The following is a 27,990-nucleotide window of genomic DNA, read 5'->3' as shown; positions in this document are numbered from 1 at the left end:
CAGACAACTAGAGCAAATGAAAACGCTGAACTCAAGAGTTTCTATTGGTTATTGACCATCTCCAGAATGTCAGTAGCAACAGCTGACGAAGCACATTTTGATAGGAAATGTTTACAGTCCAAAAATTTAGACTTTCTAACATTCCAAAGCCCTGCCTTCTCATGCCAAGCATGCCTCAACAGCAAGCAAGTCTCATAAATGTGATGCCCAGAGCCCCTCCAGTGGTGATTTATTTCTTTATCCAGGAGCCTGAAGCTACTTGCCTACACTACTGGGGAGGGGTGCATGGCCATTCTTGTGGTTTATCTTTGCTTTTTGAGCAGAAGTCATTTTGCTGCAGGGAAGCAAATAAATCTGAAAGTATCATTAATTCTGCATATGTACAATGATGCAGAATTCCTTGTAGAGTAGAATATGAAGACCAGAGTATACCCGGCAGAACTGTCTCCCAACAAATCAGAGGACATGGTGGAATGGATGAAAGGCAGCTTCAGCAGATTTCTGCATTTTTCTTAGCAGTCAGAATCTCCTAAAAACCCAGGGTAAGTCACAGCGAAGGTAGCTCTACAACATTTTAGAACAGTTCATCTATACTAGAGATTTGTACCAGTGTTACAATAGCGCAAAAATCCTGTATGCAGACAAGACTTAAAATGGGAAACATTTCAAGGAAAACATCCCCTTTAAGGGATGCACTTAAGTAACGCCCCTCTTATCCCCTCCCAAAAGTGAGCTGTCCAAGCAGAGCCCTGAGCAACTGAATTAATCTTCCAAAGAAAATGACTGACAGCTGCAAGAGAAGCCTGGATTGTGAGATACAAAAGTCTTAAGTTTATTAAACAATTTTGTTAATGTTTATTACAAAGACAAAACAAGCCTCATCTGTGGGACATCACTCTAGCCTCTTCCCTACCCAAACTCTGTCAGTAAAAATATGACAGACAAAAGACATGAACAGATAAAACCAGTTACTTGGGTGCCTAAAAATTAGTTTTGCTCTGCATCCTCAGCTGACTATTTTTCTTTACCAAATTCATGTTTCTATCATACATGGCTGATTTAATGGATAGACAAATACAAAAATATGGACAAATTCTAGGACAACCTAGAATTCTCTTCTAATTACAATTTTGTTTCTTAATTCCTAGAATTCCTACAAAGGCTTTCTAGAAATGAGCCATGATTAGCCCTATTCAAGCATTAGACAAGAGGTGCTGTTGTTTTTATCTTTTAAATAAAATCCCCATAGTGGTCACAGAAATATCAAACTCTGTTTTAAGCACATCTATACAAGCATTTACAGACATAAATGTCCATGCTTAGGTCATTAATAGAGAAGTTATTAATAAGGAGATTAATTCCCAATAGTTACTGCAATGCCTTCAGTTTTACAGTTTATTCTGCAAGGGCCACAAGAGGAATCTGAAAGATACAAAACACAGGATTTAGATTATTGTCATTAAAGAATAATAGCTGCTAGCAACAGCATGGGATAACTATTCACTCAACACATCCTGGGCCTGATTTTCAGAAGGGCTGGGCTCCTGCAGCTCTCACCGACTTCAGTGGGACTTTTGAGTGCTCAGTTGGTCTGAAAGTCAGGCCCTAAAAGGACAGTACTAAATGTGCGTATGGATAGGGAAAGAGTGCCCAACAGCTGCCAGTTTAATATATACAAACATGTTTACAAAAGTTTACTTTTTGTTCAAGTTGAATAAATAAAAACTGCTCTTGACAAGACCAAGTACAAATTTCACACTTTCATCATCAACAAGTCTTCAAGAGCTTTGCCAGGCAACTGTCACATCTCATCTGTATAATGAACAATGACATGCAACATTAGTTTCACATGAGAGTGCCATTTTAGAGGCATGGTGGTTCATTGCTTTCCAAAGGATCACTGGGACGTGATGTTCCTGCAGATTATTTGCTCAGTCTGCTTGCAATGTTAAGCAAACTAAAAAGAATCAAATCTAAAATTATTTGCTCCATAGCGTACTATGAAAATCTCAAACTTCCTCTTTATTACAGTAACCCACATGCCATAAATTTGCTAGCATGGTGATTAGCAGACACAATAAAGAGCCAATTGTTCTTCACATGGATTCTGTGATTACTTGGGAATTATTTTTTTTGGAACGGAGTTAAAATCAGCAAACCAACCTGGTGGCCCACTCATTACAGGGCTTTTCATACCAACGGCTCTCAAATGCTTTATGAAGTGACATAATACTTAGCACTAAATACACAGAAGACTTTATCCACCACTGAACAAGAACTGCATAGCAACATGGTTTAAGATATGCTAATCTTTGCTTCCTAACCAATTAACAGTGTTCTATAACAACATACTGGGGTATGTACACTATAGGCTCAGAAAGCGTACTGCCAACTGAAGAGGTTATAACATATCAGGATGCTTTGCCAGAAAAAGTGTTGCCAATACACAAAGCTTCTGATTTTAGGTTTTTAACTGACAAACACCAATAAAAACACACAGATACAAAAAATTAAATCAGTGTTTATCCAAACATAAGACTAGGTTACCTAGTCTGTGTTGACTTCATCTTTTCCAGTGCAGTTTATTTATAAAGTTCCTGGCTTATACCTCAGGGCTTGTCTTCACAGAGCAGTAATGGGAGACAGGTGTAAGGATGTTACATTGTGGTTACCTAGCTAAATACAGTCAATTCAAATTGTATTGGCTATACAATTAGTCGATAAGACCACTCTGCAGACCCTCAGCGGGGGTAGCTTCAGGAACCAGCTCAATCTGGGACTGAGCAGTCCCGTCTTATGCCAGCTCTGGGAGCCACCTGCGCTGCATCTCAAATGTAATAAGAGCCACCGGGCTCTTACCACATTTAAAATGCAGAAGCTCAGTGTCCTGGAGCAGCACAAACCAGGACTCCTAGGTCACAGCTCGCACTGAGTCCAGCAGCCCCTTTTCATGGCGGGGCTCCCCCCAGCACCAGTTCCTACCCCCCTTTCTGCCTCTCTCTGATAAAGGCCACAAGGGGAGGGAAGTGACTACTCAACTATTCGATAAGCTTGCGGTTATCAGATAGTCAACTAGTTGCTTACATCCCTAACCAGGTATATGTATTGCATACTATTTAGTCCATGTAAACTAAAAGTTCCCCTAGGGCACTTTTATGTGCTACTGTTTCAAATTACACTATGGGAGTATATGAAGAAAAGGCCCTGACTCTTCCCTCTCCTCCCCTCAGATTCTTGGAAATCTGCACAGAATTTTACCATCTCCCCAAAACCCCATAAGCCCTAAAATATAACTTCCTAGGCATCCTTAGGTGCTTCCAATTTTATTTCTAACCCAGCCTGACCCAGCTAAGCTTACAATGTGACCATTTAGTGGTAATGTTTCACAAAAAGTGAAACATCGCAATATTACTACCACAAAGAAACTCGCTTTGATGTGGCAGATAGACTGATAGCTACTGGAGGGAAACACAGCTCTACGGTAATACGAGCAAACCTCTTCAAGGTTTAGATGTCACGGGCATCCCTGATACAGAGCCAGGAATCTGGAGATAGAACAACAAATCTTCATGGTACCTGTAATAGCTCCTCATTGAGCCACTCAATGCTTCAGGATGGTGCCAACACCCTGTTAAATACCTCTAAGTGGCAAAGAATAAGGGAGGCTGAGTCCTTATAGCAAAAGGAGAAAAAGCAAATGAAAGCTTACTTCAGGGCCAATCCTCTCAGGATCAGTATGTGACCAGGGTGTCATTCAAAAGCTCCCAGATAGTAGGAAATGTAGATTCAGTTATATAAAGACACAGGAAGAATAAGCAGTGGCAGAGGAGGAGGAGAAAAGCCATATATATAAAGACTCACACCAGTATTCCATCGTGATTCCCAGCCTGCTACTTGTGCAACCTCTCTTGGGGCAGCTGCTCACCTGTTTCCTAACAATTATTTTTGATTAATTTTCACTTTTCCTTTCCAGACACTTTTTCTGTTTTTTTTTTTTTTGCACTAACTTTCTATGGCTGTGTCTACATTGGTGCGATGTTGCACAAAAGCAATTGCTTTTGCGCCAAAACTTGCTGTCTGTCTACACTGGCCACGAGTTCTTGCGCAAGAACACTGACGTTCTAATGTATGAAATCAGTGCTTCTTGCGCAAGAACTATGATGCTCCCGCTCAGGAATAAGCCCTCTTGTGCAACTGTTCTTGCGCAAGAGGCCAGTATAGACAGGTAACATGAATTTCTTGCGCAATAAAGCTCTATGGTTAAAATGGCCATTAGAGCTTTCTTGCGCAAGAGTGTGTCTACAGTGGCACGGATGCTCTTACACAAAAGCACATCTCCTGCGCAAAGGCACATGCCAGTGTAGACGCTCTCTTCTGGAAGAGTTTTTGCACAAGAACTCTTCCGCAAAAGAGTTCTTGCGCAAAATCATGCCAATGTAGACATAGCCTATTAGTTTTGTTGTTCCCTTCCCCTCCCCCACCACTCCTCAGAGAAGGTGACACATTGCTTGAAGTGCAGCTGCCTAGTGGTGGGCTTTTTAAGGCAGGGTTTTGTGCTCTTACTTCTGCAATGAGCAGGCCAGAGATGCTAAAATCAATTTGCTGCTGCCAGCACATGTAAGCTGTGCCTGTTGCTGGCTACCTCAATAGTTGCTGCTGAAGCTGGCAGGCAGGCAACTTTTATGTAGCTGTACAAGCCCAATGTAAAGTCTGTGTGTGTCAGAAGTCAATTATTGCTCCCAAATTAAACTTTCTCCCCCACTGTGGCTGGGAAATACTATTACACCTTGTTATGCCACTAACATCAGGAAGACAGACATTACAAAAGAGGGGAAACAGGAAAAACTTATTTCTAGAGCTGTTCCAAAGCTGAAAGCTTTCAACACCACCCCCACCTAGAAAGCTTGAAAAACAATAGGAAGAATTCCTCTTCCCACTTATATTAAGACTTGCCACAGTGAAGAGTTCTGCCCCCTAGAAAACACTGCAAATCTTGCATGCTTAGGAGGGAAACAATGGATACTAGGGATATGAAGGTTTAACTAGTTTACTGGTTAAGGTTAACTGGGGGAGCTCACACCAGAAAGGGGCAGCTCCAGCTGGGCTGGAGTGCCCCCACCCCCGCTTATCCCCTCTAACTGGTTAACCAGTTAAACAAAATGTTTAACCAGTTAGCCAATTAAAGGGGATTTTACATCCCTACTATATAACTTCACAGCCTTGGGCCCAGTATTCGTGTTGCTTCCAAGAGACTTTGTGTGATCAGACAATTCATGTGACCCAAGGCTCTACATCTACCCTCAGACTAATCTACCTTTCCTTGAAGTGTGTAAGGTCAATGTCTGAATAAGATGGCAATTAAACCTGATCTGGCTGCTCATTTTACAGTTTAACTCCTTTCTACAGTTATGATTAACAATTTTTTTCAAAGCTGCTATATTTTTTCATTTACTGTAAAACAAAATCCCGTATTTATTCACAGAACTCTCATTGGTTGCCAAAGTAATTTAAAACAGGGACACATGGACAATTCCCAATTCATCAAACTGAAGAGCTTCACATAGAAGGTAGAAAAAACTGAAGTCTTAAGCTTACAGTAGCACACATCCTCCTCAGTGATCCACTTCTGCATCTTCAAACTGCCCTGCAACCACTGGTGCTGTGTCCACTTCCATCCCATCTGAAAACAAATCCAAGACAATGATATACTGCAGCACTCACAAGCTGAAAATGCTGTGACATAAAAGTCAGGGCCCTCTGCTGGCCAGAGAGTAGTGATGCAGCAGATACAAATGCTATGCTGACAGAAACAAACTTGAAAACTCCACAAAGCTGGTTCACCTACTCTTAGCTATACTCCTATTTAAAACGTAGGACAATTCAGCATCACTTCATTGCACATTAAAGAGATGCAAGATTATTAAACTGCAGTTTCTTACTCTAAGAATTTTTTTAAAAGGCAAGATCCCATATTTGGTTCACAGATTTGAACACGAGACCCCTGTCATTGAGATGAACACATGATTAGAAAACATAACATTGCAGGTGTATATGAAGTCGGTTAGTGTCAAATAAAACCAATCTAGCATCTGTTCTGAGAACTTCTGTCCTGTCAGATCCCAACTGCCTCAATATTCTGGGCCACCAATACCCTGCAACCCTTGTGCAAATTACCAGACACCAACATGTGTCTGTATAGCACATCCCTTGAGAGTGGGGATCTCTGCACAGTGCCTGGGCCATGCCTGCAGATGCATGCAGCACATGGAAATCCCACACTCAAGCGGTGTGCCATGCAGATGCACACGTGGACTCCAGCAACCGGCCACTGAGTGATGCAAGAGGTGCAGTAGGCAGGGAGCCTGCCTGAAAGTCCTACTAGGCTGCCCCAGGCTGGAGGATGGTAAATGCCTCCTGGCCAGAGCCTGCACATGGTACTCCACTCCCTCCTACACGCCTACTGTCTGGCCAGGTCACAACCCAAACCTTCTGTACTCCTACCTGCACCCTTGCCCCAGATCACGACCCCCCCCCCCCCCCATCTCCTCCTGTACCCCCAGTCCTCACACATCCCTCCTGCACCTCATTTCCCTACCCAGAACTCCCTCCTGTACCCAACTTCCATTCGAAACCCCATATCCCCTCCATTAATATAATAGAAAACTTACTGCCTACCCCTGTTGTTGAGCAAAGTCAGGATTACTCCCTTTAACTGCAGAGTATCAAGAAATCTCAGAAAAATTCAGAAGATCAGCAGCCAAGGATCAATCATTCAAGCCAACCCACCCATCAAGAACAGCTAATAGCCAATAAGATCAAGGAAGGCTACTAAGCCCACTAAGAGTAGGTCCAAGCTGTACCATACACTATCCACTTTATTTCCAACATCCAAAACTTTGGGTTCAAAATCCAGACTGAACTTAGAAATGAAGGAAATTTCACAAGAACAAATGAGGTCACAAAATCATTTTTATACAAATGTAATCTAAACAAAAACGTACGGAACACATACAGTTAACCTATAAAAAGTTTTAAAAATTTCAGAGTTCAAGCTTAAAGAGAGACACTCAGCTCTGTCAATTACTGCAACACATCACATACCTAATTTTCCATATTACTTTGCCTAGCAAGAAAAAGGATGGGCTAAGAACAAAATTTAACAGAACTTTTAAAAAGAAGATCTTAGATACATAGTTTTTAAAAAGTATTTAGAAACTCTCAGACTCTTACCTAAACTGATGCAAGCCTATATTCAGACACATACATTCTACACACTTTTGATCCAGAGACAAGCAAAGAGGTACTATCCTTTTAAGATTAAATGGCAGCATTTTAATAGCCCACAGCTTTCCCCAATTTATTTTAATATTTGCCTCCAGGTTGCTAAGATTGCATTCACAAAGCTTTAACAGTGACCAACCCACAAAAAGGTAATGGAAATACTTAGACACGAAAATAATTTTTCTTAATGTTTCAAATAATGTTGTTACTCACCATTTATGCCGCGAAAACGGCTTCTTTTCCCCCAACACACACAGACGTGTATTATGATAATATTTCTCACAAGCAAGTTCCATGCAGCAAGGACCAAAAAACTTTACTACATGTAGTTTGGTGGAAAGGCGCATGTCTCACCTTCAAATTCTCTTGCTGATTCTTCTGTTCGCACTCCAGCCATGTGGTACTGGCTGCTCACAGACTGAGCTAACATGCCCTCTAATCTCTCCAAAGTGGCTTGACCTTCTGCAGTTAAGTGTGACAACCCTTCTTCATATGTGTAGAAGGAAGGGATATCACCTTGTCCTTGTTCTGCAAAGACAATTTTTTATTGAGCAGATATGAAGTTATAAGCACATAAAGTACCTACAAGATACCAAACCACTTCCATATGTATACTTATTTATTGTTAACCAGATGAGCTATTTAAAACCAATTGTAAGTCAAACTGAAAAGATTAACTAGCAATGACTACACTGCAGGATCTCTTGACAGTAGACAATTTAGAAACACACACATACATGGTCTAAAATGCTTTTAAAAGAACCCACTAATGAACAGCATTTTGCACTTTCCTTTGCAGATCTCAAAGTGCTTCAATCAATAAATTTCTCCTCAATGCTCCTGCACCACATTATAGCAGCTGACTAGGTCTATGAACACGTACCTGTGTACATGGTTACATGCAGCCCCTACCACCTCTTTATCAGAGGGAAAGGAGAGAGGGCAGACAGAGCTGGTGTTCGGAGGGGACCTGGATTAAAAGCTGGTTCCCTGCAAACGCGAGCTTCCCCCCTCCCCCCATGTAAACACGTTTACAAAAATACATGCATTTTAACATCCCTATAGCTGATAGCCCTGTTAAGGTTCAAACTAGATTTCTGCTTAAGGCCTGAGTTTTTTAAATGCTCTAAATTTAAAGCAGTTATTCAAATTTCCTTGAAGTTTGCTGTGCATCATGACAGCACAGGTTAATAGATTGAATCTGGGGACATCTGACCAAGGGAATCCCTATACACACTCGTCCCCGAATAACAGCTTTTTTTTTTTTTTTAAGTCAACAGATTTAACTGGTTTTTGCTTATAGAGAGTGATCAAACAAAGGTGCAGAAGATCATTGCACCAAGATCTCAGACAAACGTAACCTGGCAAACTGGAGAAAATCAAATTAAAACTGACAGATTTTGCTACTCTACTGCAATGTTTCTCTAAGCAGTCAGTGAAACCACTTTGAGAAACCTGTTAACTGGCCGCTCTGGTGTGCTTACTTACTGGTTCCGCAGCCACAGTCTTGTAGCTCCTATTGGCTTTGTTTAACCATTTCAACCAAGGTGCCAGAAAGTAAACACACTAGAACGGCTAGTTAACAGGTTTCTCAAGGTAGTTTCAGGGACCACTGAGAAACACTGATCTACTGTAGTATGGCAAAACTCTCATGCTGAATGAGATGCTCATAGAATCAGAGAATACTAGGACTGGAAGGGACCTCGAGAGGTCATCGAGTTCAGTCCCCTCCCCTCATGGCAGGACTCAGTACTGTCTAGACCATCCCTGATAGACATTTATCTAACCTACTCTTAAATATCCCCCTTCCCACTAGTATTCACTATGTTAATGAAATTTCATAGAGCATTAAGCAGAAACTAGAAAAGGATGGATGGCATATTGCTAAAAATCACTAATTTTTTTTTAATTTTGGGGGAAATGTATTTTTGCAAAACAAAAATAGATATACAAATGGCTGATAGCAGGGGACCAGCACTTTATGGGGTGGAGAAATGGAAGGAATAAGGATGAGAAGGGTTTGACCCTGCCCTTTCAGGTCCCAGGACAAAAGCCAGGTTTTGCAGGGGCTTGCCTTTCTGAGGGTAGTAGAAGAGAGACGAGGTTGGGGGCTTAGAGGGAAGGGGTAAGGATTACCTGAGTGAAAGGGAAGAAGATGGGACAGGTGAGACAAATCATGCCAAACTAATCCAATTTCCATCTTTGACAGCATTTACTGGTCTAGAATATGGGGGAAGCAAAAGATGGAAATATAATCTAGATAAAATTGCTATAAAGTGGGTGCACAGCTGGTTAAAAGATCACACTCAAAAAAATAGTTATCAGTGGTTTGCTGTCAAACTGTGAAGATGTATTTAGAGTGTTCCCAAATGGGTCAGTCTTGGGTCTGGTACTATTAATATTTTTATTAGTGTCTTGGAGAATGGAGTGAGGGTTATTCCTATAAAATCAGGATGACTAAGTGGGAAGGGCTGCAAGCACTTGGAAGGACAGAATTAAAATTCAGAACAACCTTGAAAAAATAAATCAGAGAAATGATCTGAATTCAATAAGATGAAATTCGATAAAAGTGCAGTACTTCACATAAGATGGAAAAAAATCAAATGCACAACTAAAAATTAACAACTGGCTAGGTGACAGTACTACTGAAAAGCATCTGGAGATTACAGTGGATCACAAACTGAGAAGGAGTTATCAATATGATGCAGTTGTGAAAAAGGCTAATATTTTGAAATGTATTATCAGGAGTGCTGTATGTAAGACACAGAAGATAAATGCCCTCCTCTACTCGGGAACCATGCTTTAGGAAACAAGGACAAAGAGGAGAAAGTCCAGAGGAGAGCACTAAAAAGGGTTTTGAAAACCCAACCTATGAGAGAAGATTTAAAAAAAAAAAAAAAAAAAAAAAAAAAGAACTAGGCACATTTATTCTTGAGAAAAGAAGACTGAGGGGTGACTTCATAACAGTTTTCAAATATATGAAAGGCGGTAATATAAATGGGATGGTGATTAATTGTTCTGTGTTCACTGCAGATAGAACAAGTAATGGGCTTAATCTGCAGCAAGCCAGATTTAGGTTAGACATCAGGAAAAACCTTCTAACAATACAAGTAGGTAAGCTCTGGAATAGGCTTCCAAGGGAACACCATCATTAAAGGTTTTTAAGAATGGGTTGGACAGACACTTGTCAAGGATATGCTTACAATAAAGCATTTGCTCAAGCACATTGTTGAATCAGGGCCTTTTACATAGACACTTTAAGAGCATAACTGGAATCATATAGCAGTTATTGCCAGGTAGAACAAGCTTTCATTGCATCATCCTCTAGCTAAGAAAGCTGCAGATCATACCTCTGGAAGCAGGAAGAATCTGAATCAGAAAAAGTCTCTACAGGGTTACGGTAAAGAAGGCTAGTGTGTAAGAGGGTGTGTAAGCTAACAATCCCCTATGCTGTATTAAACAAAGTGACCAAGCTGTAGAGATGTTAAAAAAAAAAATCACATTAGCTTGTTGTCTTGGAAGGGGGAAAGTTGTGGTCAGTTAATACCTTGATGATTTTGTAAATACAAACAAGGCTTTTTGCTGAACTCCAGCTAACACTTTGCAGGCTAATTAGTAATTTTCTAATCATTTCTAAGCTTCTACACTACTAACGTACAATATAAGAGACTATTCTATTTTTTTAAATTTAGAGGATACCAGTAACAGCCAAGGAACTTTCTATTTTTAAAAATACACATTTACAATAAAAGGGCTTTCTAAGAGAGGCTGCTGGTACACCAAAGTTTGTAAATATTTAAATGGTAGCAAATTACTAACCATGGGCCTCCACGTCATACTCCTCCCCTTCATAATCATTGTCTGAATCTTCATCTTCAGGATCTGGATGTAGGGCTTGGCATTCACACATTGCTGAAAACATAGCTTCCACTGCAAAACCAAGTCACACATTCTCTCACTGGCAAACAGACAAAACAGCTCTATAGACAGATTCATCGATTCCAAGGCCAGAAGGGACCATCATGTAGTCTGACCTCTGGCATAACACAGATTACAGAACTTCCCCAAAATCAATCAGAGCCGATCTACATTAGCTAGGATGTGGCAAATATACTTGTTTTAGCCAAACACTAAATACTTGCCCCTGAAAAAATATGAATAATACATACTAATGATGTTAGCTCTCTTATTTTAGTAATCGTGTAGTCGCAACAATTCGTAGCGGTGTTCCTGGTCCCGTTCCCAGGGAACCCCCCGACACCTTGCACTGCTGTCTCTGGTTTTTAAACCAGAGTCGGTTTAAAAATCGGCTCCCCACGCAGACCAGCTCCCACGTGCCACCCTGAGCTGCTGCTTCTGATACAGCTCAAGCTCCCTGCAGACAGATGCTGCTATGACAATCCATAGAACAGTAGAACTGAAAGGGACCTCAAGAGATCAAGTCCAGTCCCCTGCCCTCAGGGCAGGACCAAGCACCATTTAGATCGGGATGGCCAACCCGTTAAGAGATGAACAGCCAAAACAGCGGTGGACAGAATGCAAAGAGCCATGTACGGGGTGGGAGGGAGTAGGGGTGGGGACAGTTGAGCACATTAAAAAAAAAAAAAAACAGGCAGCGCCGCACCGTGGGATAATAGGTGCTCGTACGCCGTCCCAGGGAGGGGGCTCCAGGCTGGACAGTATTGGAGTGCTGAGAAGGCTTGTGGCTGTGAGGGTACAGGAGCTTGGGCTGGGTGTATGAGGGGCTCAGGACACAGATTTGCAGTGTGTGAATGGTGCAGGAGTGTTGTGGCAGAAGACTGGGAATGTCGGGGTGCAGGAGTTTGGGGATGAGAGAGGCTCAGGACAGGGGTTTCCAGTGTGTGATAGGCTCAGGTTTGGGGTCTGGGAAGGTGCAGGAGTGTTATGATGCTACAGCCAGATGGGAGCTTGGTCCCAATTGGGGGCTTGTTGGCCAGGCTTCATTTTTAAATAAAATATTATGTCAAACGCAACATGTTTCAGCATTGTCTTTATTTATGAGAGGGGCGGGGAACCTGTTTTGAGTCAGGGGTCACTGACCCACAGAAAAGTCAGTTGGGGCCACAAAAGTGAGATAAAAAAACAACCCCTCCAAAAAAACCCCAAGCCTCACTCATGTGGACCCAACTGTGCTGGTGAGGGCAGAGGACAGAGTGCTGGGGCAGAGTGTTGGTGGGGGAGGGGAGGAGACAGGGACAGCTTGGCTGGTACCTGGGGATCCCGGGTCTAAGGAAACACACGGGCTGCTCTTCCCCTCCCCTTCCATAAACAGCTGTCACGCTCCCTGAAACACTGGGTTTGTCGCTCAGCCAGGGACTTCCTTCCCCCTGCTGCCTGCCTGCACAGAGTGAGTGAGTGAGAGTGAGTAGGAGACCCAGGACTGCATGCCAACTCCAACTTCTCAGGAAGCGCGTGCTCTTCGTCTGCTCCCCATGTCAACTGCGTGCTTCCTGAGAAGTTGAGCTGGCATGCAGTACTAGGATTCCTACTCCCCCCTCACAACCCAATCCCCATCCCCTCTTCTCCCTCAGAGCCAGGCACCCCCTCCCAGCTCTAATCCAATTCCCCTCCCCTAGAGCCAGACAATGCCCATCCCCACTCTAACCCAATCCCTCTCCCCTCCCCCAGAGACAGACACCTGCCCTCCCCACTCTAATCCAATTCCCTTCCCCCAAACCTTATGCCCAGGTCCTGGAGCCAGAACCATTGCCGCTACCACCACGTGCATCTGGAATGCCAGGCGCACTTCCCTCCCCCTGCCGCCCGATCCCCCTGCCCTCCTCTTCTCCAAAGCCAGGTTCTCCCCCACCCCAACCTTACGCCCAAGTCCCGGACCCACGCCCGCTGCACCCGGAGCCCTCACCACTGCCGCTGCACTCGGTGCCCTTGCCACTCCCAGAGCCGCTACCTGTGCTCAGCGGCCAGCTGCTAGCACGTGCAGGATATGACACTGTGCACTGGGGGACGTGAGCTGAACAGTGTGGGCCATGAGCACACATGCGGCTCAGAGCAGCCAGCTGTGAGAGCAGCTAACCTGAGCGGTTCCGGGTTCCGTCAGGAGCCACAATTTATGCGGCTCGCGAGCCATGGGTTGGCCACCACTGATCTAGATCATCCCTGATAGGCGTCTATCCAACCTGCTCTTCAATATATCCAGTGATGGAGATTCCACAATCTCCCTAGGCAATTTATTCCAGTGTTTAACCACCCTGACAGGCAGGAAGTTTTTCCTAATGTCCAACCTAAACCTCCCTTGCTACAACTTAAGCCCATTGCTTCTTGTCCTATCCTTAGAGGTTAAGGGGAACAATTAATCTCCCTCCTTGTAACACCCTTTAGATACTTGAAAACCGCTATCATGTCCCCTCTCAGTCTTCACAGACAGAAGATGCCCCACAGCAGCAGCCCCTGTCCACAGGGGCCCAAGCTCCCTGCCAACAGAGGCTGTTCTGTGGGATGCTGGAGCAGCTTCTGTACATGGGGAGCTGAGGCCCCCCACCAACAGGGGCAGCAGCCAGAAGTCGGTTTTTAAACCAGCTCCCACATGCCACCCTGCCTCTGCATCAGAGGCAGCAGCGCAGAGTGGCAGGTGGCTCCCTGGTGTGTTCTTCAGCAAGCTGGGAGTGAGCCCGTCTGCTGGTCTGAGTTTAAAATGCAGAGCACGTGGGTGTGGAGGTGTGTTGCAGTTAACTGGGACCGTTAACAAAAGAACAGCCATACTGGGTCAGACCAAAGGTCCATCCAGCCCAGTACTCTGTCTGCCAACAGTGGCCAATGCCAGGTGCCCCAGAGGGAGTGAATCGAACAAGCAATGATCAAGCAATCCCTCTCTTGCCATCCATCTCCACCCTCTGACAAACAGAGGCTGGGGACACTATTCCTTACCCATCCAGGCTAATAGCCATTTATGGACTTAACCTCCGTGAATTTATCTAGTTCTCTTTTAAACCCTGTTATAGTCCTAGCCTTCACAGCCTCCTCAGGCAAGGAGTTCCACAGATTGACTATGCGCTGTGTGAAGAACTTCCTTTTATTTGTTTTAAACCTGCTGCCCATTAATTTCATTTGGTGGCCCCTACTAGTTCTTATATTATGGGAACAAGTAAATAACTTTTCCTTATTCACTTTCTCCACACCACTCATGATTTTATATACCTCTATCATATCCCCTCTTAGTCCCAGGCTCTTTAATCTCTCCTCATATGGGACCTGTTTCAAACCCCTAATCATTTTAGTTGCCCTTCTCTGAACCTCTTCTAATGCCAGTATATCTTCTTTGAGATGAGGAGACCACATCAGTACGCAGTATTCCAGATTTATATAAGGGCAATAAAATATTCTCCGTCTTATTTTCTATCCCTTTTTTTAATTATTCCCAACATCCTGTTTGCTTTTTTGACTGCCACTGCACACTGCATGGACGTCTTCAGAGAACTATTCACAATGACTCCTAAATCTCGATAAGCAATCGCTTATCGGTTAGATGGTTAGCTGTTAACATTCCTAATAAATACAAATCTACAGACTGAGAGGGGTCTTCATCATATACAGGGCAGCATTTGTGAGTGCTGAAAGGACAGAGTAACAGAACTCTTCCACTGAAATGCACCATGACAGCACTCACAAGGTTTCAGGATGGGAGAGAAGATCGGAGAAAAGAAAAAAAGAATTTTCAGCATGGTAAAAAGTTAACAGTAGGATGCCTCAAGGCGGGATGCCTCAAGAACACTTGCCAGAATTGTGAGGTTCATATATTTTTGAATAATTTTAAATTAGATGGAGGAGAAAAAAATTTGCATTCAACACAAAATTCTCTTTAGTCAAGACTGACAATGAAAGAGAATACCAGAGACACATAACACAAATAAGAGAATAGGCATACAGTATACCATTCCTGAACTCATCCATTGCTGGGTTTAGACTCACTGTAAATACCAAAAATGAAAGCCTAGGGTTCACCCCTACGAAACTTTTAATCCCTATTAGCAGCAGTCAAAAAACAAACAGTGTTGAGACACATAAGAAATGAGAAAAATACTGAAATTACACCATAGATCAAGGGCACATCTAGAATACCGTGTTCTGGTCCGATCACCAAATCTCAAAAGAGAGAGGAACTAGAAAAAGTTCAGAAATGGGGGCAATGAAAGTTAGAGATATGGAGAGACTGTCATAACAGATTAAACTAACGGAAGTTTATGCACACATTTACTACATAAGTGAACAGCACTGTAGATTGGGGTGGGGACCTTTTTAAGGTATGGGGCCGATGACCCACATAAAAATCAGTCCGAGACCGGGAACTGCAGGGAGACTGGAGTGCTAGTGTGGCTCCCCAATGCTGGGGGAGCCCCTCATCCTCGGGGCCAGATCTAAGCAACCCAGGGGCCACATCTGGCCCCCAGGCATTATTTTCCTCACCCCTATTGTAGATGAATAAGGAGTTGCAGACATGTAGCCTGGTTATTCTCAGAAATATTATTCAGCAGATAACATTTTTAAGACTACCCATATTGTATCAGCTACATACTGCAACTGTACTTGAATTTTAATTAAAAACTTGCTGCCCAAAACACCCCAACCGTAACTGAAATACTAAGACTGACAAATTGGTACTAATTAACAATATTTCTAGGAAGGCAGAAGTCTAGTAGTTACCCAACAGCAGTGGGAGTTGCATCATTTGACCTCTCTGTGCCTCAACTCCCCTATATGCAAGAATCTTAATTGTTCATATAGAGCTTTGAGCCTCTTACCAAAAAGAGCTATACCATCACCTTATTTCTTTACTTACAGGCTGATTTGTCGCTGGGTACAAATCTGAATTCTGCAATTGGTTCTATATCATCATCGCTGTCTTCCCCTTCTTCCTCTTCAGCCATGGGAGCTTCTTTCGGCTCTTCCTCTAAGGAATTCAAGTGTTTAAAAGAAATCTAAATGTTTGCATTTCTCCAAATTCAGGACCATTTGTTCCTTTAATGCACATACATATTACCTATAAGCCAGGAACCTGGTCCCAAAATGATAGTAGTACCATACCCAGGTTCTAAGTCACATAAAGAACACAGGCAAAGCATAGCTAAGGCCCTTGTCTGAACTGCCTTAGGAATGTGTACATCAATCACCATAATAACCTGAAATAGCACTGTAATTGGGATCCTTTGCCTTAGTTTTATTTGTAGTATAGGTAGGCCCAATTAAATGACTAAGACCACATATAAGATCAGAACTGTCCTAGCTACAATTAAAAATTAAAAAAAAAAAAAACTGTATTCAAAACATAATTTTGTCTCTAGATGCATAATTTCCAATAAGCCTTTACAGAGCAGCAATACCATACCATGTCATCATTATTTCTATGCTGCTGCTGGCAGCGGCTCTGCCCTCAGAGCTGCAGTCCTGGCAAGCAGCAGTCACCTGCCCAGCTCAGAAGTCATTGCCACCACCACTTCGTAGAGTAGCAGTACCACAACCTCCCCTACAATAATCTTAAAACCCCTCTACCCACAACTTGGGTCTGGAACCCTACACTTACAACACCATGAAATTTCAGATTTAAACAGTTGAAGTCATGAAATTTACAATTTTTAAAATTCTAGGAGTATGAAAGGGACTGTGAATTTTGTAGGCCCTTCTTATGGAACTGGAATAAAAATACATACATTGTCCATTTCTCCCTCACTATCTGAGCAAGGTTCGAATGACATCTTCTAATATTAACAAGCAACAGGCTCTTTACAATATACCATAAACTGACATTAACAAAGCTGGGATACTTTGCTTTCTTAAGATTTATAAAAATAGCATAAAAGAATAAGCCCAAAAACATTTTATAAGAAGAAATCGGTGTTTCATCTAACCTGTAAGACCATTAAATAGAGTATTTATTACTAGTAAAAGATTGTAATGTCATAACTTAATAGTTCGAAAGTTGAAGTGAGTGATTGGAGAACAGGGAAATAAGAGAAATATTTAGTCATCCTATTTAAAACTTACCTTTTAGTTTGCCTTTTTGAACACTTAATTTAACTGCAGTGGACAATGTGTATTATGGAGAAAAGAGATTTGTTAAAGAATTCAACTCCCTGCCCTTTCAGCAGAAGTTCACTGTATAAGAGCTCCAAAAACCCCAAAAGCACTTCCAAAGGGACAGACTTATCAAACCTGATATTTCAAACAGTGTTTTAAAAAAAGTAAACTGAAACAAAAACAAAAAAACACCTTTCAGGTCTCCTTTCTACATCATGAAGAAACAAGAATGACCATAAAACTAATTTAGTTTAAAAACCTTTGTGGGACAGCCTTAAAGATTTAGTGATAAACCTCATAACATGAGCTCCTCCTACGTACCTACAAAAATTTCACAAGAATCTTTAATGAAGGCTTCCAGCATAGTTTCAAAATGCAGACATGCAAACACCCATTTGCAACACACAGAAAAGGAGGGAGTAGAGTAAGAGGAAGCAGTTGAGAGAAAGGGACATGAATACAAATATCAAAGGAGCATGTAAGTACTTTTTTATTCTTTTAAAATAGGACCAGAAGGGTAGAAATAATTAAAAAGTGAAATTTTATAAGAATATTCCCGATGCACATTTTAAAAGGCCAAGAGACAGGTTAGAAAAAGTTAATAGTAAAAGTGACTAGAATATCAATGATTATGGGAGAGGCACAGTCTTTGAGAAAAGGAAAATAATGGATAGAGTTTGAAATAAAAAGGACAAAGCCTGGTGCTTTTTAATCCCAAGTTCCAGGCTGTTCACAATTGACAGGTCAAGTGACAAATTACCCCAATATGGAAACTATTTTTATTTCAATTGCTTACTGAACTAGAAGAGGGAGGAAGAAAAGTTCATAACTATATTAACATACCATACCTTCAAATTTGGCATTCACCATGACATACAAGTGTTCCCATGGATAGGCATTTAGGTCCCTGGAGATAGCATGTAAACTTATAGCAGGATAGTCCAAGGAGAAACCCAATCCAGACTTATCTAACCATGACAGGCGACTGAAAAAAAATAAGTCAAATTAAGCAAGTCCAACAAAGTTCTGAGTCACATGACTCAACTCTACAAATGAAGCTTAACAAATCAGAAACAGTAACATTTATGGAAGAGATTCTGTGGGCAGCACCCATTCCACTTATTACTGAACTAAGGCTCAAGCATGATGCTAACTAACAGATCCTTTTGTTTAAAATTCAGACAATTTATGGTCATATGTACTATAAGACTTTACACAAAAGATGGAGTGACTCCAAGTGTTCTGGACAAGTTTAATCTTGGATTAGTACATTAGATAAATTCCTGCTGCAGTTTCAATTTGAAGACTTTGTAATTCATTTTCTGGCCTTCGCTCTTTGAATCGATACATGTTGTTGATATGTTGCACCCCCAGAAGTAGCTAAATTGATCCTTGAGTATAATTTATACCTCAATTTGTAACGTGCTTTGTGATCCTTCAAAACAATGAGATCATAAAATAAGATCTTCCAGTTGTGGTAATGATAACAAATATAATATCAATATCACTTATATCAGTGAGTTTCTATTGGACATCAGGAAGAAACGGGATTTGATAAAGTGGGGAATTCCTTTCCTAATTATGATCAGCAAGCTGTTTCTTTTCTCATTTCTATGTACTGACAGCTGTAAATGCACCCGGTCTGTATTTGGATCCAAAGCTTCATTGTATTCAACAGCGCCTAGTTCTTCCACAATACAGAACTCCAATAATGTAACTGATGTGTATACTGGCTCATTCTATTCATTGCTAGTAAATGGCTCTGGTAGAAGCCTCCCAACACATTAGACAAAAAGCTGGGAGAAATATTTATATAAACCTCAGACCAAAGTCTATTGAAAGCTAAGTAAAAGGCACACACACACAGACAGCATTATACATGCTGACAGCACACAGAATCCTAGAACTGGAAGGAACCTCGAGAAATTATCGAGACCAGTCCTCTGCTCTTACGGCAGGACCAAGCACTGTCTACATCAACTGTGGCCAACCTGCAGCTCTTGCCCCACAAAAGTGTGGCTCAGAAAGCCACTCCTGCACCCCCTCCCCAATGGCCCGTGCCAGCTCCCCCCCAGCTTCCTGGGTCAGAGCAGCGGGGTTTTAAAAATGGCGCCCAAGATGGCAGCTATCTTAAAGCGGCAGCCTCCCTTAAAAAAATTTTTGTTTTGTTTTTTCTCAACAATTCTGTTCTGGGGGGCTTTTTTTTGTTTGTTTGTTTTGCTTGACAATTCTGGTACGGCTCTTCGCATTTTTTCTTCCGCAGTTTTGGCTCTCTTTGTTGGACACCACTGGTCTACATCATCTTGGATAGATGTCCATCCAACATCTTAAATATCTCCAGTGATGGAAATTCCACAACCCCTCTGGGCAATTTATTACAGTGCTTAGCCACCCTGACAGGAAGTTTTCCCTAATGTCTAACCTAAATCTCTGTCGCTGCAATTTAAGCCCATTGCTTCTTGTCCTATCCTTAGAGGCCAAGGAGAACAATTCTTCTCCCTCCTCCTTGTAACACCATTTTAGATACTTGAAAACTGCTATCATGTCCCCCCTCAGTCTTCTCTTTTCTAAACAAAGCCCAATTCTTTCACTCTTCCCTCATAGGTCATATTTTCTAGAGCTTTCATCATATTTGTCACTCTTCTCTGAACTGTCTACAATTTCTCCACATCTTTCTTGAAATGCGGTGCCCACAACTGGACACAACACTTCAGTTGGGGTCTAATCAGTGCAAAGTAGAGTGGAAGAATCAATTCTCATGTCTTGCTCACAAAACTCATGTTAAAGCATCCCAGAATCATGCTGGCTTTTTTGCAAGTGTCACACTGTTGACTCATGTTTAACTTGTGGTCAACTATGACCTTTAAATCCCTTTCAGCAGTACTCCTTCCTAGACAATCAGTTCCCATTCTGTATGTGTGAAACTGATTGTTCCTTCCTAAGTGGAGTACTTTGCATTTATACTTATTAAACTTCATCCTGTTTACCTCAGACTAAGGCTGTCAACTGACCTGCGTTAACGCCCGCAATTAATGCATGAAAGGATTAACGCGTTAATGCTGCACTGTCCCTTTGAAGTGCTGCTCTGGTGTTTCAAAGGGGCAGCACAAGCAGAAACTGGGATCAGCTACAGTGCCCAGCTGATCCCCGGCTTAATTGTTGCAAAGCCCCTTTGAAGCTCCAGCGCGTCAAAGGGGCTTTGCAATAGTGGAGCTGGGGATCAACTGGAGTCCCCGGCTGATCCCAGGCTCCTAATGCATTGCCCCTTGGAAACGCTGCTGTGACACCTCCAAGGGACAGCGCTGCATGGAGCCCAGGATCAGCTGGGAACTCCAGCTGATCCTGGGCTCCATGCAGCGCTGTTGAACTACCGTAGCATTTCAAAGGGGAGGCAAACGTGATTCAATTTTTAATCACTTGACAGCCCTACCTCAGACCATTTCTCTAGTTTGTCCAGATCATATTGAATTTTGACCCTATCCTCCAAAGCATTTGCAACCCCTCCCAGCTTCATATCATCTGCAAACCTAATAATTGTACTCTCTATGCTGTCATCTCAATCATCAATGAAGATATTGAACAGAACTGGTCCCAAAACAAATTCCTGCAGAACTTCACTTGTTATGCTCTTCCACCATGATTATGAACTGTTAATAATTACTACGAATGGTTATTCAGCCAGTTATGCCCCCACCTTATAGCAGGGATGTACAATTTCAATTAATTGGCTAATCGAATAGTTGATAAGCAGGCTTCCACCTTTGAAGTGTAACAACAGCCCCAAGGCAAAAGGTGAAAGCACTGCAGGGAGTACAGGGCCAGCAGGGAACTCAAGCAGTCCCCTGCTGGTCCTGTGCTCCCTGCAACATTTCAAAGTGGCAGTGCTGCGTGAAGCCTGGGATCTAGACCCACGCTCCATGCAGCCCTGCTGCTTTGAAGCTGCCCTTCCGCTCCAACTCCCTCCCCACTTGCTGCCTCTTTCTGATAGAGGCAGTAATGGGAGGAAATAACTAGTCGACTAGCTTGTCGACTATCAGATAAGCATTTGTTTATTGGACAGGCAACTAGTCGTTCACATCCTTACTTTATAGTAGTCCCATCTAGGTTGTATTTCCCTAGTTTATTGATAAGATGGTCATGTGAGACTATGTCAAATGCCTTTACTAAAGTCTAAGTATACCACATCCACTGCTTCTCCATTATCCACAAGGCTTGATATCCTATCAAAGAAAGCTATCAGCTTAGTTTGACATTTCTTCTTTACAAATCCATGTTGGCTGTTACCTATCACCAAATGTTTCCTTAATTACTTGCTCCATTATCTTTCCTAGCACAGAAGTTAAACTTACTGTAGTTCCCAGGGTTGTTCATATCTTTGGCCTAACTACATTGTTCAGGGCAGAGTGGAAGCAGTATATCTACCTAGTTTATAACTTGGATTTCAGTACAGATGACTAGTTTACCTAAATTCAACTCTCCACAGGGCAGTTCTACACCACTGGACATAGTCATCAATTAAATGAGAAAGAGCAGTACATAGAAATGCAGAGGAGGAGCCCAGGAAGCCAGCCCTGTTCTGACGGAGAGATAGTAAGTATCCCATGAGAACCTAGAGACGGGGGGGGGTAGGGAGCGCAGACAGTCAGGCCAGGAGAGATGCTCCACCCTGTGGTTGGCAGGCAAGAGGCTCTCAGGCCACAGTAACTGCAGGGAGGGCACGGCAGGAATCCCACTGACCCGGGGCATTGCTCTGGGATGCTCGCGGTGTCTCTGAAGCCCCCCGCTCAGCGGGATTCCCACCAGACCCGCCCTGCAGCGCACGTTACTGCAGACAGCTGCTTCTCGGATGAACCCCCAGGAAGGCAAGAGCCCTGAGCCCGCACGTAGGAGTCTGATGACAGAGCAACCCCCATCACACCAAGGCCGCCAGCCGGGTCTCCCCCCTCCCCCCGGGGCCAGGTCCGCCCCCCCGCCGGGCCTGCTCCCCCCACGGCAGCCGGACTCTACTCGGCACTTGCGCCTTCCCAGGCCGCTCGTCGCCCCTCCCCCAGCGGCTGCCCGGGCCCCACCTCTCGGCGATGTACAAGGTCCCGGTGCCCAGCCCGCGGCCGCCCAGCACCGCCTCGGTGTCGGGCTGCCTCTGCCGGACGCCCTCGGCCGGCGGCGGGAACCGCTTCAGGAAACTCATGGCAACCGTCTCCCTCCGCCCGCGCGCCGAGCCCGGCAGCCGGAAGCGGAACCTCCACTGTGGCCATGGAGACGGAGAGGAATGGGGGAGGGCGCTCTAGGCACCGCTCTATGGTGGGGAGGCGGAGCGTTCGCCGCACGAGGCCGCCAAGGTGAAGCCCCACCCCTTTGCACTCCGCCCTACACAGCGCGTCACGTGATCTGCTGTGTTCTTGCAGGGGCGCCTGATTGGCCTGGTCCCCCAGCCGCTTGGGGCCAGCAGTGCGCAAGCGCGCACCATGGCTCGGTTGCGCCCCACGCCCATGGGTGGTGGCAGCAGCCGGGAAGGGCCAGGAACGCACGAGGTTCCACACTAGCGGCAGGAGGCCATGGCCCATCTCCACTGCAGCTGCCAGTGCTGAGCATGGAGACCCTGTGGGAGAGGGGGGTCACCACGGAGCTTGGAAGGTGTAATGCACAAGGGGTGAAGATGCCTGAACCCTTCAAGAGGGAGGCAAGAGCCACATGCAAAAATAAATGGGCTTAACTATAGCACTTAGGGACCTGAGCAATCCACATGGGAGTGGTGTAGCTAAGACAATCTACCCCCCTTTCTCCGCCCTCCATGGGGGACAAGGTTAAATCAATGGAAAATTTCTACATTGCTTGAGCAACCAACTAGCTCTTGGGAAGACATATTACTAGAGCCCTACAAATTCATGGATAGCTGTAGGTATCTGTATGCACAGCTCATTTTTGTGGATGTAGATACACATTTTGTATCTAGAACCTTGCACATTTTTAGAGATCTGCATTTCCACAGCTCATTTTTGCTGATATAAATTTTGTATCCACAAAGAGCTCTACATCTTACCTGTGCCGACAGGAAGAACCCTGCCTAGCCGTGGCTGCACAGTGAAAGACAGCTTCGGTGAAAGTGATCATGAAATCATAAGAGTTCATGAGTCTAAGGAATGGTAGAAGGGAGAACAGCAAAATAGAAACAATAGATTTCAGAAGTCAGATTTTAATAAGCTCAGCTGGTAGATAAGGTCCCATGGGAAGCAACAGTAAGAAGCAAAACAACGGAAGCATTAGCAGTTTTTTGAAGTGACATTACTAAAGGCCCCCAAAAGCAAACTATTCCACTACACAGAAAAGATAGAAAGTATGGCAGGAGATCACCTTGGATCAACCGAGAGATCTTATATGATCTAAAAATAAAAAAGGAGTTATATAACAAGTGGAAACTAGGTCAAATTACGAAGGATGAATATAAGCCAACAACAGAGGTATGCAGGGGCAAAATTAGAAAGGCAAAGGCACAAAACGAGCTAAATCGAGCTAGAGGCATAAAGGGTAACAAGATATTCTACAAGTATATTAGGAGCAAGAGGAAGACCAAGGACAGGATGATAGTTCCATTGCTCATTGAAGAGGAAGAAAAAGTAACAAGAAACTTGGAATTGGCAGAGGTGCTTAATGAATTCTTTGTTTCAGTTTTCATCAAGAGGATGGTGAGAGGATGCCTAACATGGTCAATGTTGGGGTACGTCTAGACTACAGGGTTTTGTCGACAGAAGTTTTGGTTCACAATAATGGTTCACAATAATGCTGGAAGGGCATAACAAGTGGGGTTTCTCAGGGGGTCTGTTTTGGGACCAGTTCTGTTCAATATCTTCACCAACAATTTAAATGAGTACATAAGAGTACAATTATTAATTTTGCAGGTGATACTAAGCTGGGAGGGGTTGCAAGTGCTTTGGAGGATAGGGTCAAAATTCAAAATGATCTGGACAAACTACAGAAATGGTCTGATGTAGGGCTGTCAAGCAATTAAAAAATGTAATCACGATTAATCGCGTGCGTCTGCCCCTTGAAACACACCAGTGGTGTTTCAACGGGGCAGCAGTGCATGGAGCCCGCGATCACCTGGAGTCCTCCATACAGTGCTGCCCCTTGGAAGCTCTGCAACAGCGTTTACAAGGGGCAGTGCATTAGGAGCCTGGGATCAGCTGGGGACTCCAGCTGACCCCTGGCTCCGTTATTGCAAAGCCCTTTTGAAGCACTGGAAAAGGACTTAGCAATGCAGAGCCGGGGATCAGCGGGGCACTCCAGCTGCTCCCTGGCTCCACTTGCACTGCCCCTTTGAAGTGCCATTTTGGTACTTTAAGGGGCAACGCATTAGATCTTCTGAAAAAACTTCTTCAGAAAGAGAGCGTCCACACACAAAAGCGCATCAAAAAAGTGATCTGCTTTTTCGAAAGAAAGCGTCCAGACTGATTGGACGCTCTCTCGCATAAAAGGCCACCCAAAACCACTTAAGTCAGGGCTTTAGGTCACCAGTTGCTTCCGATTGCTGGTGCCAGAGTCTTGCAGAGAGACGCGCATAAAGGGACCCCCATGGACAGCCATTTCTCTGCTTCTGCTGTGTGCCTGCTACCTTTTTGAGGGACAGCAAAGCTCTCGCAGTGCCTGCTGTGGTTGCCCTGGTTTTTAGACGCCACAGCTTTTTTCTTGGTGCCATGGAGCCAGAGCTGCCCTTAGGCATGCAATGGCCCCCGCTGCAGTTTTTGCAGCACTTTGTGCCAGCTGCCTTCCTGGTCCTGACCGAGCTCGAGCCTGAGATCATTCTGGGGACCCTCTCCCTGGGTGTGGGAGCTACATTCTGGCAGCTGCACCTCACAGTAGAGAGGTGTTTCTGGAGGCTCGACACCAGTTCAGACTGGTGGGTCTGGCTGGTTATGGAGCAGTGGAACGACCAGCAGTGGCTCCAAAACTTCCACATGCAGAAGGCCACCTTTTTGGAGCTGTGTGCTTGGCTCGCCCCCGGCCCGCCAGAGATGCAGTACCCACCTGCGGCCTGCCATCCCCCTGGAGAAGTGGGTCACAATCACCATCTGGAAGTTTGCCACCCCCCAACAGCTACCGGTCAGTGGGCAATCAGTTCGGTGTGGGGAAGTCCACTGTCAGGCCCCACCTCATGGGACTCTGGGGCTGCAGTCCCTGTACGGGGGGGTGGGGGAGAAGGTCCTGGAAAAGGGGGTTGTGGAGGGAGGAGTAGGGGGAAGCCCCATCCCCGGGGGTTGTGCCATCCCACCCTCACACAGCCCTGCTTCTGGGGGAGGGGTGGCCTCATAGAGGATGGGGGGGGGGGGGGAAGGGAAAACAGAATAGGGGGGGAGCACCTCCCAAGGGCTCAGGCACTCCCTCTCTTATTCTCTGTTTTGTGTGTTTGAGTCCTTCTGCAGGTGGTAAGGGCCATCATCTCAATCCTGCTGTGGGAGGGTCATCCACTTAGGAGACCTGGACCCAATTGTGGCCAGATTTGCCACCCTGGGGGTCTCGAACTGCACTGGAACCATAGATGGGACCCACATCCTGATCCGAGCACCAGAACATCAAGCGGCCCAGTATATTAATAGGAAGGGTTACTTCTCCCTGGTCAACCACCATGGACATTTCATAGACATTTTTGTCGGGGGTCGGGCAGGGCACACAATGCCCACGTCTTTAGAAACTCAAGCCTCTACGGCAACCGGGAGGTGGGCACATTCTTTCCCCACCGTGACTTTGTGGTTGGTGACGTGCAGATGCCACTGTGCATCGTGGGGGACGTGGCCTACCCCCTCATGACATGACTTATTAAACCCTTTACCGGCCACCTGGACCCCAGCAGGGACCAATTTAATGCCCACCTGAACTAGGCTTGGCTCCAGGTGGAGCGCACCTTTGGCACATTTCATGTGCCTGCTGAGCCGGCTCAACGTGGGGAAGCACAACATCCCTGAGGTGGTCATGGCATGTTATGTCCTCCACAACATTGTGGAGAGGAAGAGGGAGTCCTTCCTCCCGGGATAGGGGTCAGTCGCTGGCCACGAAGGGCGAGCCTTCCAACAGCCGCAGACAGTTGCCATCCGCCAGGCCCATCAGGCCAGGGTGCGCATCTGGGAGGCCCTGAGGCAGAGGTTCTCTCAAGGACCCCAGTAACTCTCCCCAGGGCCTCCCCAACAGAGGCCTCTGGCTTGCTGCCCTATCCCTTCCCCACCACAACCTCTCCCTTCGCCCCTTCCCGGACCTCTGAATAAACACACCTGTTTGGTTTCCAACAAAATGAAGTCTGTATTTATCTTACATTAAGAAAAGGTGGGCAGAGGGAGGGGTGGGGCTCATAACCTGGAGGGGGAAGGGGCAGCTAGATGTGCCACCTCAGGTGCGGGGATCTCGTCAGAGTTAGGGTTGGGTGGGTCCGGGGACCACAGGAAAGGGGGCTGGAGTGGGGGCTGGGGCATGGGCATCACCTGGGGGGAAGGCAGAGGGGGAATGGGCATAGCAGGGCGGGCAGGAGGGTGGAGCAGCGACAGCAGGCAGTTGTGCCCTAATGTGCGACATGATGGCACACATGCTATCACACTGATGCATAAGCTGGTCCCTTGCACGGTTCCGCCACTCGGAGTCCTCACAGACCTTCTGCGTCAGGGTCTGCTGCATGTCATGCAGGACGCTGACGTTGGTGCATGATGTCTTCTTGGATCTCGGCACGCATTCGGGTCCCTCAGGCTATAGCAGCTGGCTGTGGTGGTGTGGCTTAACCCTCAGTCCCGGCTGTGGAGAACACAAAGGAGAGGCAGTCAGTCATCCATGCAGACACTGTCCCTGAGGCCATGCCCTCCTCTGTGAGCAGCAACCAATAGTTCTTGGGGCAGAGGCCCGTGAGTACGTTGGATGCAGGGGAGGGATCTTCAGGTAAGTGGTCTTAGTTTGTCATGTGCACAGGAGGCGGGGGGGCATCACTCAGGCTGGATATCGTGCTGTGGTCTGGGCACGTGGAACCTGTGCAGCGTTAGTGTGTGGCACGCAGACGCAGCAGGCAGCCCCTGAGCACAGGTGGGATCCTAGTGCCAGGCTCAGGGGACAGAGTCTTGGTCTCTTTCTCCTCCGTCTGGCTCTGGTCCTCCTGCTCCTCCTCCACCGTGATCTCCGGCCGGGCGACAACTGGGGTCTGGAGTCCACCACAATGGTTCCCCACCCCCCATGATCTGGTGCAGCTCGTCAAAGTAGGGGCAAGTGTGAAGTCCTGCCCCTGAGTGCAAGTTGTGCTCTCTGACCCGAATATATCACTGACTGAGCTCTTTGACCTTACTCCGGATCTGTTCCAAGGTCTGGGGTGGGTGTCCGTGCTTCGCCAGGGTCTCGGCCATGTACTCATAAATCTCCGCGTTGCGGTGCTTGGAACGGAGATCCTGCAAGGTGTTGTCTTGCCCCACAGCTCAAGGAGGGACAGGATCTCTGCTTTGGACCAGGAGGGTGCCCGCCTGTTGGTCCCCCTGGGTGGGTCCTGAGACCCCTGGGGCTGCTCCCTGCAACGGGCCAGAAGGGTCGTGGGGGGGCTTGAGGCTGGGCCATGAGTGGCAAGGACTATGGCAGGAAGAGCTGTGCTGTGAGGTATTGCTCTCAGGCCATCTTCCTGCCACAAGGCTTGTCCAGGGTGCC

General features: G+C 45.3%; 1 protein-coding gene across 1 annotated transcript; it reads right to left on the bottom strand.

The window, feature by feature from the left end:
- Positions 1–808: 808 nt before the first annotated feature.
- Positions 809–22,591, bottom strand: CLNS1A (chloride nucleotide-sensitive channel 1A). Its single transcript, XM_075919503.2, has 7 exons — positions 22,401–22,591; positions 18,180–18,316; positions 16,097–16,207; positions 11,101–11,211; positions 7,636–7,809; positions 5,596–5,680; positions 809–1,422 (listed from the first exon to the last, which is right to left on the bottom strand). Exons 1-6 carry the CDS (start codon positions 22,517–22,519, stop codon positions 5,613–5,615), a joined length of 720 nt encoding a protein of 239 aa, XP_075775618.1. The 5' UTR covers positions 22,520–22,591; the 3' UTR covers positions 809–1,422; positions 5,596–5,612.
- Positions 22,592–27,990: the final 5,399 nt, after the last annotated feature.

The sequence above is a fragment of the Pelodiscus sinensis genome, chromosome 1 (genome assembly GCF_052426305.1).
Source record: "Pelodiscus sinensis isolate ZL-2025 chromosome 1, ASM5242630v1, whole genome shotgun sequence".
Classification (NCBI taxonomy): Eukaryota; Metazoa; Chordata; order Testudines; family Trionychidae; genus Pelodiscus; species Pelodiscus sinensis.
Note: the sequence above shows the minus strand (reverse complement) of the source record. Positions and strands in the feature narration are given on the sequence as shown.

Bases quoted from the DNA above. Each gene is read 5' to 3' on its own strand.
- CLNS1A (XM_075919503.2), bottom strand. From the start codon at position 22,519: ATGAGTTTCCTGAAGCGGTTCCCGCCGCCGGCCGAGGGCGTCCGGCAG. The intron at 18,317-22,400 runs GTGGGGCCCGGG...ATTTTTTTTCAG, and splicing joins ACCTTGTACATCGCCGAGAG to TCGCCTGTCATGGTTAGATA. The intron at 11,212-16,096 runs GTAAGTAAAGAA...TTGGTTTTGCAG, and splicing joins ACCCAGCGACAAATCAGCCT to TGGAAGCTATGTTTTCAGCA.